Raw genomic sequence first — 13,252 nt, 5'->3', positions numbered from 1 at the left:
CGCCTGATGTGAAGTTTACATTTCTGATATTATGCACATCAGCGCTTTAATTTTCCCGTTCACTAGCATGATAATCACCGTCGTCAACATCTTCTAATGGGAAGTCTGGATCGTAAAGCCTTTCTTCAATATGAGCGCGAGTATTGCATTCGTCACCCACACGACGCTCGGAATCGGAAGAGTCATTTTCACTGTTGCTGTCGTCCGTCTCGATGATAACTCCGTTTTTCTGGATTCTCAAGCATTTCTTCATCTTCATTATCGATGAACTAGTCTCCTGATGAAAGCATATCTAAACTTGATGATATATAATCATCTGTATGCAAGCGCTTCGGTTCAGGCATGACGATAAAAAAACAATGGGTATGGAATCGAGAGTGCAGGTGTGTAGGAGGCTGATCGCTACCACAAGCAAAGGCCAGCAAGAGGTGGTTGAACGAAGCCAGATCCCAGACTAACCTCTTACCAGCGTCACCAAAACATTCATTGTTCTTAATTAATCTTACTGAGGGGAATTTGGGGGTAAATTTATATGAAAACATAGAATGTTCAATTAGAGAATCTATAGAAAACAGTGCTAAGATCCACAGAAGGAATAACTTTGCCTAAACGTGGGCAGAGGAGTTGAAACAGTTTTTTATAGTTATGTGCTAATCATCACACGCTATACATGCCCCAGGATTGGAAAGGGATCCTTCATGCCAGACTGATTTAGTAAGGCCACGAGTCATTAAAGGTCCGAGAGGATAAAAACAAGATAGGTACCGCATAAATAGCAGTACCTTGGATATGAGAATCTCTAGGGGCGGGGCTCACGTGACTAGCTGAGCAGAAATGGTCCTATTTTCGTTACCATGTTAGCAGACCCGTTCTTCTCTGGATCCTGGCAGTAATAACACACTTAACAGCGCCGCTAACTGGAGACTGGCGCCAAAAATCCTGTTAATGGCGTTGCTAGACAAGCACCATAAAACCAGATTGCCGTTAACCGACGCCGCCGATAAGCTGGGACTGCCTATTGCTTTTTACGAAATTAAGTAGAAATCATGCCAAAGAATAAAGCAAGTGCACCAGGTGGGAAGGGTAATGCTACTGTAGCTCAAAAATTCTGGCAGAAAAACATTATAGAATGGTTATTATTGTAACAAGGCTGAGCATTATTTTTTAGAAACCCATTTGCACAGTATGCTATATATAAATTTAAATGTATAAAATATTGAAAAACAACCAATTAAAACTAAAACGGAATTATCAATGTACTTATCCTATGTGAGTCTAATGAACCTTAGCACTCCAAATGCTTTCCTGTGTTGCTGAAAGGAGCACCTTACTTCTAACGGTTTTTGAAAGCTGTTTCTGCCTTTTCTCACTTCTAGCAATTTACTGACTACTAACCCCGGAAACAGTAAAACCATTGTTGGGCTCTGTAAGTCAGCAAGGCTGGTGTGCAGTATAGGGCCACACACAAAATGCATTCCCCACCTTCTCTGTTGCTAAATACAGAAGCTTACCACTCAAAAGTATTAATTCCAGAGTCAAAATAAGAAAAAATTATTATTGGTGGCACATTTAATGATGTTTTCTACAGTGTGTCAATTTTACCTCAAACCAAGTAACAATAATGAAGAATAGATAATAACCAACAGGTTAACACTCAGCCTAACTGAAAGCCTCGCACGCTTTTCGATGACTATTAACTTATAACTGGGAAGGTATACAGTACTGAATGTAAATTTTTGTATAAGTACTGAATTTTGACAATTCATCAAGTTTGAAATAAAAAATTAGGGCCTAGTCCTATAAAACGATGCTTTAAGAAAATGAGATCATGGTTATTTACCTCTTTCCATTCGTTTGTTTCTCTGTCTCTCTTTGTATTCTGTGGGTTCTCTCTCTCTCTCATAAGCATTCAATTGTTATTCTCTGATGTCCTTCCTCAGCATTTTCGCTCATCCACTGTCTGTAGGCAGTACATCCTACACTGTTGCCATACGTCAACGAATCAATTTTTCGTGGGCAGAGGAGTTGAAACAGTTTTTTATAGTTATGTGATAATCATCACATTCCCTACTACATAGCAAATCATCACAGCCTCCCCTCAGCTGAATCTTCGTAATCAACTGGCAAAAAACATCTCATGACCTTGTTGAAAATACTTAAAATCTCAATAGATTACATTCTAAGCACCTTACTCTTTCAAGTTCAGAAGATATTCATAAGCTGTTACACATTAAAATTGAAACACAAGTTTTTTAACCAATGTTTATTTAGGCAGAAGTATCCATGGCAGTGAACTTCTCTTTGTCCTTGCCCTGCCTTGCAGCACGTCCTGATGCTCTCTGTTCAAGAATCAACTTGCGGTTCTTATCCATTTTGAGCTTGACTACGCAAACCTGTAAGAAAAATGGCATAACTGATTTCAGACATACGCAGTCCAACAAATAACATCTACAAGCATTCTCTGAAAATGTTTGACCTTCCTTAGTCAAAAATCTTGCAAGACATATGAAGATCTGTATCTTGAAATTTATTACTACGACTCATCAAGAATTATTTCAATGCCTTACTTGAAACTTTCCTCTGTTAATAACAATAACAAATGCTTGAAGACAATTATATTACACATTCCTACAAACACCCAACCAGGCTAATTTTTTCTGAAAGTTCTGATTACTTCTCATGAAAATTTCCAGTTCCTGTGAATTCTCATGAAAATTTCCAGCTGCTGTGAAAATTCGAAGGATGAAGAACAGCATTGCCAGGAAGAGGGCAACATCAAATTTTTGTCAATGTAAAACTCTTCCAAGTTTAAAGAATTAAAACTTATAATAACAATTATTTGGATACTCACCTACTGTTTATGTTAGCTTACATATTCTTGCCATTTGGTGCGATTAGTATTTAAAACAAACAAAAGAATAACACTTGGCTGACTAGGCTGGACTGTCTGAATTCTTCCTGAACCCACTAAGCTGTTGGGGAGCTGGGTGGGTTTCCACTTTAACAGTGTCTCCAAATAATTAATTTTGCTATAAAAACTATCATCATTATCTGGGATGAATCTTACTTACCATTTAAGTTAGCTGACAATCATTGAATGACAATGGCGGTTAGTGCAGCCATAGAAACATCCATTCAGCCAACCAAACTAAAAGCTTTTTGAAGGGCAATTAAAGGCTTTATGAGTCTCATACAAAATTTTGACATCTCAAAAGTAATGTAAGGCAACAACCGAGTACCACCTCCAATATGCTGAACTGACAACCTTTTCGAGCAGTAGGTTTTCAAGTTAATTAAAAAATACATGATATCTGAATGTGCTAACTTAATTGAGCAATCTAGAACAAGGAAAGCATTCTTGGACACAGGAGTGTTGGGCCTTCTAGCACCACACGATAAATACTTAATGGAACAAGAGAAATATTTTCAGATTTCTGAAAGGACAAGTTAATGATACGCTCAAACTGCAGTAATGCCAAAAACTGAATGACTACATCCAACCTAAACCCTAAGCAATGACATACACACCATGGTTGTTGATACAGTCTAAGGGGGAGAGCCTTCTAGACTGCAGATTCCCTAGCCAGTTTTGAAAAGACTCTAGCTCATACTAGACAGTTGACAGTCTCCATATGGTCAGATGAGACACGTAGAGGTTACAATGGAATCTTCTCCAATGAGACTGACTGAGACCTCCCATGAAAGGCAGAAGGCAAGGAATGTCTACCACCCATAAAGGTAACTTGGAAAACTATTCCCTTAGGGGTCACTATGGAACAATCAACAGCACCCTGTTCTCGGACACTCTCAACTTGAGTACTTTCTTCAAAATTGTAAATAGAGGAAAAGCGTAAAGGTCTATATTGGACCACTCTTGAAGAAAAGCATTGACTACCCATGCCTGAGAATCCTGGTACGGAGAGCAGTAGACTGGGAGTTTTGCACTTCAGGTAGTCGCGAACAGATCGATGTAAGGGCCTCCCACAAGGTTTTCTGACAGAATTTGCCTTTTCTTGCTGAGTTTGTCTGTGATAATATCTCTCCCTTGGACAGAGGTAAACAAATGATCATCTTGGATTCTGTCCAAAGGCCATGTTCCTCTGCTGGTCAAAAAAAAAACTCTCAATGTATGTCCCCTTGCCTCCCTGTGTGAGCAGTTGTTAGTGTCAGAACAGATGGTGATCATCTTGACTCTGATTACATGTTCTGCTTGCATAAGACCCTTCCACACTGCCAAACCTCAATGTTGTATTAATCTTGCTCTCCTCTACATTCCAACTCCCTATTTTGATGTTCCCAAGAATGGTTCCTAAACCTGACCAACACACTTGAAGAAAATGTGAGGTTTGGGCTCTTGAGGTCTAGAGGCAGACCAATCAGTAGTCTTGACCAATCTCCTCACCAACAAAGAGAACACTAAGAGTCTGGAGGAATTACCACTGGAGTCAAGTTTAAAGATGAAACCTGTCCCAAAAATTCTTTAGATAAAACTGAATTGTTCTCATTCTCAGACATGCAATGGGGACAAACTTCTCTAGATGTGCTATATATATATAAAAAAAAAAAAAAAAAAAAAAAAAAACTCTTAGCTAGAAGCTTCCTAATGGTTGAAATTCTTTCAGTAGTGATAGAAAATCATCTACCCTTTCTGGTGGAAAAGCCCAAATAGTAACATCAATCTTTATCCCAACATAAACAAATGACTGGTTAGGAAGAAGCATAGACTTGTCTACACTGATCAGCATATCCAGCACCAAGGTCATATACAGAAGACAATCCTTCACCCTCAAGATTGCCTGAAATAAAATAGCAAGAGCTAACCAGTTGTTCACGTATAGGAGAACTTGGATCACTGGCAGATGACACCACCCTGCTAAAGGAGCCAAAACATGGGTGAATAACTATGGCAACATACTCATATAAAAAAACAAAAAGCTTGAACTTGAGGACCTCCCCTTCAATGGCAAAGCATAGATGCTTCCTTGATTAACAATGGACTGGGATGTCGAAGTACACATCCTGCACACAAATAGAAACCTTCCTTTCGCCCTTCTAGGTAACTACAAGGACCATATTGGATAGTTCCATTGAAAAGGCAATAAGACGAACTAAATTATACTGGAAATGTCCAATACTGATCTCTAGCCCTATAGAACCATGGAAAACCATAAAAAGGGGACGTAAAACCCCATGACTTGTCTAAAAACTGGGTAGATAATCTCCTTGCGTAACAACTGTCTGATCCCCTCCTGCAAAACTTGGAACTTTTCTGCCTGTTGAAGGTAAGCAGGGAAAGAAATCAGGGATGGTGAAAGTAGCCCTCCACAAGAACCATAACCAGATACTCTAAAAAAATCTGTTGAAGGCCTTCTACTGGCCTTGAGTCCTCAAAACACTGGTTACAATTGCCTTGTGATTCTTTACCTTAGAATGAGAGCCTTAAATACCTAAAAAAGGGCTTATTGGAAGAAGGTTGAAGGAAGACTTTCAGACTGTGCAAAGAAATCCCTACTCCCCTCATTCCAGACATCTTCAGTGATGGCCTTAAACAATAAAGGGTTAATGAAAATGTGATGAGACGTGTCAAAAACAGCTACATACTGTTAACCTGAGCTACTTCCTAAGATAGATATGAACACAACTATTCCAAGTTCTTTCAAAATGAGTTGGTAAAAATATAAAACAAGCTCCCGAAGCATCAGAAATAGCTCTATCAAGGCAAGGTAAATAACAATGCCTCATCAGGAACCATCGCCCCTTCAGGACTAACATTTCTCCTTCCTTTCTCTTACTTAGGCACAATAAATGAGCAGTAGCAATAAGAGCGATTTCTGCTCACTTTCAAGCCGTAGAACCTTTCGGTTTCAAGAATTCTACGCTTTACCTGGTCACGAGAGCAGGACAAAGATCAGGCATCATACCTTGTCATAACATAAGCTGTATGCAGCTTCATAACTGGAAACTGAATCAGTAGCATTCCAAAAACCTGTTTGAAAGGATGACACTTTTGAGACTGCCTCAACATGTGCATTAACAGCATCAGATAACTTCAGCTTCTCACTTGCCTAAAGGAATAACAGGGAAGAAGAAACAACAAAGTCTGTGAACTGAGACAGAGAGGTGTCAGTTACCCGAGACTATAATGTACCTGAGACTGCCAGCAATGATATCACAGGAAGCACCAGGTGGCTAGGAGGAAGTGGGTGACTTGCTGGATAAGGGAGGCCACTAGCACATTAGGTACATTTGCCATCAGAGGCGATGGGGGAGGCAGGGGATTGGGCGAGAGAGGGAGGGTTCATGTTAGAAATGGAAGGAATAAATGTACCCACAGGGCAAGTAAATGATTGAACAACTCGAATACAGTTAGACCTCTTCAAACTGGTCCCTTGGGACCCTGGTTCAAATAATAGTTATATTAAGAATAACTTTAATAAAACTGTTGTTTCACGTACTGTATGCAGTTATACTTCGTGTGCTACTGTATTGCCATATTATTATCGTATTATAATTTATGAACATAGCATTCAGCTGCCATTTGCATTCTGATAATGTTTACAGGCGTCATTTGCATTCTGATAATGTTGACAATCTTAAAATCATCAACTGAATGTCTTTTCCTGACATCATCATAGGCATTACTTGCTGAATGAAATGCAACTCTGTGATTCATTTTTTTCATAAATTATCAAAGCTGGGTTTAAAAATGCAACTTACTTTATTTATAAATACAGTAAATTAAATGAATTAAAGGTGTGACTATGCCAGTATTGGACGCTGCTTTTGCCTCTTCCTAACTGTTTTGTGGCCTGCACATTATTAGTTTCTTTAGTTTAGGGGCTTACTTTCATAACACATTGAAACTCAGCAAATTTTTAATAAGTCAACATCTGTAAGGCAACCCTTAATAAACGTGTTAGTTATGGTAACTGATTTCGGCAAACGGTTGTTTCTCAACTGTTAGTACTTGCTGCTGTTTATGTCCGTGTCTTACACGTGGTAGGACGTGATTCTTAATTATAAGAAATGGTAATATATGAGAGAGAGAGAGAGAGAGAGAGAGAGAGAGAGAGAGAGAGAGAGAGAGAGAGAGAGAGAGAGAGAGAGAGAGAGAGAGCACTATTGGAAAATGCAATCCTTACCTATAATGTACTTGATCAAGTGCCTAACAGGCAACAGAAGTAAACACATCAAGTTTGCTTATCCATTTCCATAAGAAGCATCAAAGGAGTGAAAGAAGCAATACTGGCAGATGACAACAGAATAGATGGAGTATACTTAATACTTATGGCCAGACTTAATTAGCTGTCTACACAATCTATCAGCCTCTTGCATCTTTTGACACTTCATAAAACAATTTATGTTCTCATCAAACACTCCTTACTTTATTCACAACACAGAAAACACACTTATTACCCTTGCCAGCAACACACGATTTGACCAACACAATATAGACAGAATATAGAATTTACACCAAAAGCCAAGTGCTGGGACCTATGAGGTCATTCAGCGCTGAAATGGAAATTGATACTAAAATGATAAATTTTTTAACCAATTTGTGTTTTTCATAGCTAACAAACCTGCATTCTTAACCTATGGATAATTCTTCTAGCGCCAGCTAGAAACTGGTAAAAAGAAAACAAACAAGGAATTGGTGGCAATGAGGCAGGCTGATAGGACTAGGAGGCAACTGTCAACCTCCTTCGTGTATGAATCTGAGAGATGACACCTCAGTTTCTTCCAGGCCAGGTAACTTGATTGAAGAGTGGCTAGAGGTGGCCCTATAAATTGAGAACACAGGTTTGTTAGCTATGAAAAATACGAATTGGGATTAAAAAATTTGTCATTGTTCATATGCGGGACTCACTTTAAGAGGGAGGAAAGTAAGTCTGGAACCAAACGGAGGTTCAGCACACCTGGGAACTTTCCCTGGCTTATAAAAGTCTATGGAAGGAAACCAAACCCTGAGACATAAATAAGTGATTATTTAACAGTCAGACTTCTGGGTCTTTGTACAATGTGAAACGACAATGTAGAAGGAAGTTAAAGAACTACAGTACTTGTCAAATTAATAAACCAGATAATGCCACCTGGTTTAGTATTCTGGCAAAAAAAAAAAAAAAAAAACAGTATTTTTGAGGGTGAATGAATTGAGACAATAATACACCGGCTGCTGATGTTTGCACATCCTTAGTGAGCATAACATTTCCATTTATTATCGTCCAGTTTGAGGGTGGCCACCATTGTGGATAGCATTTCAACTGTGACCGCACTATTGTTCTCCCGCATTTTCACCGTGAAAGTGGCTCTGTTTACTTATTATGGGCAAAACAACAGACTTACCATCTGTAGTTATCACCCAGACAATAGCTTTGAAGGAATCTGCCCTTCAAACCAAAAATATAATGAATCAGACTGGTGTTAGTAAGAGGAGTGTTTGGCAGTATGTGGTGAGGTTCAACTCAGACACCCCTAAGCCTTTGAAACCGGCTGGACACACTCACCGAACACATCAGGATTCGATTTCCTCACTATGTGATCTGTTAAATGATGGTTTTGTTGTAACTCACTCTGCAACACACTTGTAGCCCTTTTACAGGTCTTACGAGGGCGTCCAGGCCGTTTCAAACGCTTAGGGGCATCCGAACTAACCCCTTCCCCGAACCTCACCACGTACTTCCGAACACTCCTCTCACTAACACCAGTCTGATTCGCTATATCTTTGGCTTGAAAGCCAGATTCCTTCAAAGCTATTGTCTGGACGAGTACTGTGTATCTGTAAGTAACAAACCTTCGTAGCCACGAACATTTTGCTATCAATCCTCTCTCCAAAAAAAGGGCTGCACTTTCACCTGTACCAAACCTGATGCAGCGCATGGACTATTTTCTCACTGCTCGTCAGATAGAGAAGAAGAGACAGGAAAAGAAAAGAGACCTGTCATCTCATTCATTCTCACTTCCATACTATCATCTCAGGTCAGATACAAACTGTCCCACAAGGGGCACTGGATGAGTTACACAAACTGTTGAGCAGCCACCACTAGACCCAAGGAAAAAGTGTCCAAGGACCTGTGGGTAACGTCCCGCAGATAGAAGTCAGTGAAGGTGGTCTGGCGGAGCCAAGTGCCAGCCTTTAAAATCCTTTGAACAGACAAGTTCTTTCTGAATGCCAAAGAAGGGCCTAGCCCTCTAACATCATGTGCTCTTGCATTCACTGTGTTAGGACTGGGGCATGAAGTCAAACCATAAGCTTGCCTAACAGTTTCATGAAGCTAAAAGGAGATCGCATTCTTGGACACTTTCTTGTTCTGGGCAGTGCTAAGAAAAAGTCTTCAGCACCACAGTCTGAGATGGCGAGTCCTTTTCAGATAGCAGAGTAGTGATCTGACAGGGCAAAGGAGCAATACATCTGGATCATTGTTAAAAAAGTCGTGGAGAGACAGAATGGAAAAGGATTCAAATCTGTCACCATGAGAAGAGGAGTTTTGAGTCTTAGCCACGAACTCTGGAGCAAGTTCGAAGGCTATGGACATACAACCCCTCATATGTTTGACATTAAAGGATAGGCCATGGAGTTCACAAACTTGTTTCGAAGAGGGCAGGGCCAACAGGAAAACCATCTTGAGAGTCAAGTTCCTGTCTGACAGACAACGTAAAGGCTCAAATGGAGCATGGGTGAGGCTGTCCAGTACCAAAGTCAGGTCCCAACTGGGTGGTTTAAGTTCTTTCGGAGGACAAAACTGCTCAAAGCTCGAGAAGCATTGAGATTCCCCACGAAGAAGAAAGATCGACATTCCTCATACGTAGAACTGCACTCAATACAGCTCTGTAGCCCTTGATGGAAGACACGGAAAGTCATTTCTCTCTGTGGAGAAAAACGAAGAAGCCTGCTACTTACTGAATAGTAATTCCGACTGGAGAGACTGCCGTTGACGACACCAACCACAGTAAATGGTCCACTTTCCCGGGTGCATGGCTGAGGAAGATCTGAGATACCCAGACATCTCTGATACTGCTCTGCAAGAAAAGCTTCTTGCCTGGAGGAGATACTGGATAGTGTCCAGCTGTGAAGAGATAGGGACCCTACTGAGCGGTGGTATCTCTGGAAGTGGGGTTGACACAGAAGGTTGTGCCATGGAGGACTTTCTCTCAGGGCTTCTGACAGTAAGGTTAGGAGATCGGGGAACCATTCCATGTGAGGCCACATGGGAGCAACTAGGGTCATTCTGAGACTCTGAGTGACCATTACCCTGTTCAGAACCTGATGGATTAGGCAAAATGGGTGGAAGGCATAAACCTCCAGATTGTCCCAGGAGTGATGCAGGGTGTCCTCTGCCACTGGAAAGGGATCCAGAAACACAGACCAGAAGACCTCTAGTTTCTTGTTGAATCTTGTTGCAAACAGGTCTATTGAGGGCTTGTTTGCTATGTCCTGGTGCAGAGACCAGTCTGTCCCTATGACCTGACTTCGACAACTCCAATTGTCTGCCACTACATTTCTCCTGCCTGAGATATACCAGGCAGAGAGGTCCACTGAATGATCTTTCGCCCACTGATGAAGGAGCACGGTCAGTGAGTGAACTTGGCGTGACCCCAGCCCCCAACAGGAGAAAAACCCCTTACAGTTGAACTATGAATAAATTGTTTGGATAGGGTAGAAAGAAAGATGGAAGAAAGATATGAACGGAGGTACAGTAAAAGGAATGAAAGGGGTTGCAGCTAGGGGCCAAAAGGACGCTGCAAAGAACCTTATGTAATGACTATATAGTAAACCCTGCGTAATCGCTGGGGATGCGTACCACCTGTGCACCTGCGAATACAGGTACTGCCCTACTTACAATGGGGTTAGGTTCCAAAAAAACCATCGTTTGCTGAAAAATTTGCATCTCGAATATGGCCTAGCCTACACTAGGGTAATCAGTACCATCTATACATATATGGTAGCCTAGCCTACACTACACAGTATACTCTATACATATACGGTATAGTAATTATTAGTGTCAACTAATTCTGCAGGTTCAATGCAGGTTGACTTATGATAATTCAGTATAAAAAACTGAATAACAAACAAGGCTTAGCCTACACTTTGGTATATCATATACGGTAGCCTAGCCTACATTATACTGTACTCTATTTTCACATATTAACACCGTATTATACAAACATCAAAACAACGATTGTGCATCTTTTCCATGGATATTTTACAGTTATGCTTTACTACACTGTATCCAATTGTACGAGGGTAAGTCAAAAAGTTCCAGGAAAAATTGTTGAATGATGTATTTACACAGGAATGAAAAACCCAAATACTTGGTAAACAATTATCTGTGATGTAGTGATCCATATAGACTTGTTACCTCAGTCATCCTCTTGCTACCGTGGTGTTAACATCTGCTTCAGAAAAGTAACTTCTTGAACCCATGGAAAATAAAAATTTTGAGATGAGAGCTAACATCAAGTTCCTGACCAAGCTTGATTGGAAACCAGGAAAAATTACTGAAGCTTTGCAACAAGTTTATGGAGATTCTTCTCCATCTAAATCAGTTGTTTATGATTGGATAAAGCGATTTAAGGATGGTCGGGAGGACCTCAAAGACAACCCAAGAGAGGGAAGACCATCGACTGCAAAAAATGAAAGAATTGTGGCTTTGGTGCAGAATCTAGTGGATGAAGATCGTCGGATTACTATCGATATGATAGCTAATGAAACTGGGATCTCCCATGGTTCCGCATTTTCAATTTTAAATGAAAATCTTGGTTTGAGTAAACTTTCAGCACGTTGGGTCCCAAAAGCGTTGCTTGAAGACCAACTGCATCAAAGAGCTGAACTTTCTCTTGCAGTTTTAACAAAGATTGAATCAAATGAATCAGAGTTTTTGACCGGATTGTTACTGGAGATGAAACTTGGATCCATCAATATGACCCAGAAAGTAAAATTCAATCAAAGCAATGGTTACCAAGAGGTTGAGCTCCACCAGTGAAGTTCAAAGTGGCGAGATCTGCCCAGAAGGTTATGGCAACAGTGTTTTGGGACTCCAAAGGAGTGATTTTGATTGATTTCCTTGAAGGACAAAAACAATCACCGGAACTACTACAAAGGTGTTTTGCAAAAACTGAAGACTGCACTGGCTAAAAACGTCAAGGAAAGTTGCACATGGAATTGTGTTCCATCATGATAACGCTCCAGCACATTCATCAAGGGTTGCAAGAGAAGTCCTCACGGAAATTTAGGTGGGAAACTCTTCCACATCCTCCTTATAGTCCTGATCTTGCTCCTTCAGACTTTTTCCTGTTCCCAAAACTCAAGGAACACTTAAGAGGAGTCCGGTTTGAATCTTTGGATGCTGCTAAACATGCAGTTTCAACATGGTTTAATAGAAAGGCCCCAAATTTCTACAAAGAAGGGTTGCAGAGGTGGAAACAGCGCCTTGAAAAGTGTATAGAGTTAGATGGTAGATATGTAGAAAAATGATGTTTGAATTTCCTTAAATAAAGAGTATATTGAATTTTTCCTGAACTTTTTGACTTACCCTCGTATATATTCTCATATTGCTTTTGCATTATAAATTGTGATCAAATTTTTTGGTTTGGGAGTCAATCACACGGTTTATTTCGCCACATTTAACTCAGTTCAGAGCGCTTTTCTTGCTTTTAGTTAGTATAAATGAATCTCTAGATACTTTAATTATATGGGACAAGGATATTTTTCATTATTCAAAGTGTTTTCAAGTCACAATATAACTTAAATATGTCTTGTTGGTAATTAATTTAGCTATTTTTTTCATTAATAGATGACGTTGGCAGCTGGCCGTTTTGGGGCATGTTTGTTTAGCATGAAAAAAAGGAAGATTCCGTTCACCATTTTCTCTTGATTTCATCATCATAATACGAGCTTTATGTATTTATCTTTTATAGGCGTGAAAACAGCAGTAATGTGTTTTCTTTCATGCCCAGTAGTTTTGATTAAAATATTTTCTCTCCAATTTTATTTACGGTCGAGTTTCAGCCATGTTGCCAATGCATGATAATTTATAGTCATTAGCAGCTTGAACACTGTTTTCTCAGCTTCAGCTACAACTTGCAGCTTAAATTCACTGTAGCAGTATATTTCCTTGCCAATCTTTTCTCCAAAGCAGATAAGGGTATAATGTAAAAATATATCAGTCCTATTGTACTTAACGTCATTTTTAACACAACTACAGTAATTGTTTAATTGTATGATGGTTGAAATACAAGCAAAACAGTTGTTATC

General features: G+C 39.9%; 1 protein-coding gene across 1 annotated transcript in view; it reads right to left on the bottom strand.

The window, feature by feature from the left end:
• Positions 1-1,551: 1,551 nt before the first annotated feature.
• Positions 1,552-13,252, bottom strand: part of RpL26 (ribosomal protein L26) — a 52,389-nt gene continuing 40,688 nt past the window's right edge. The window contains exon 4 of the mRNA XM_067112363.1: positions 1,552-2,393. Coding sequence (XP_066968464.1) covers positions 2,268-2,393 — 126 coding nt within the window. The 3' untranslated portion in view covers positions 1,552-2,267. The remainder of the gene's footprint in view (positions 2,394-13,252) is intronic.

The sequence above is a fragment of the Macrobrachium rosenbergii genome, chromosome 12 (genome assembly GCF_040412425.1).
Source record: "Macrobrachium rosenbergii isolate ZJJX-2024 chromosome 12, ASM4041242v1, whole genome shotgun sequence".
In the NCBI taxonomy this organism is placed as follows: domain Eukaryota; kingdom Metazoa; phylum Arthropoda; class Malacostraca; order Decapoda; family Palaemonidae; genus Macrobrachium; species Macrobrachium rosenbergii.
Note: the sequence above shows the minus strand (reverse complement) of the source record. Positions and strands in the feature narration are given on the sequence as shown.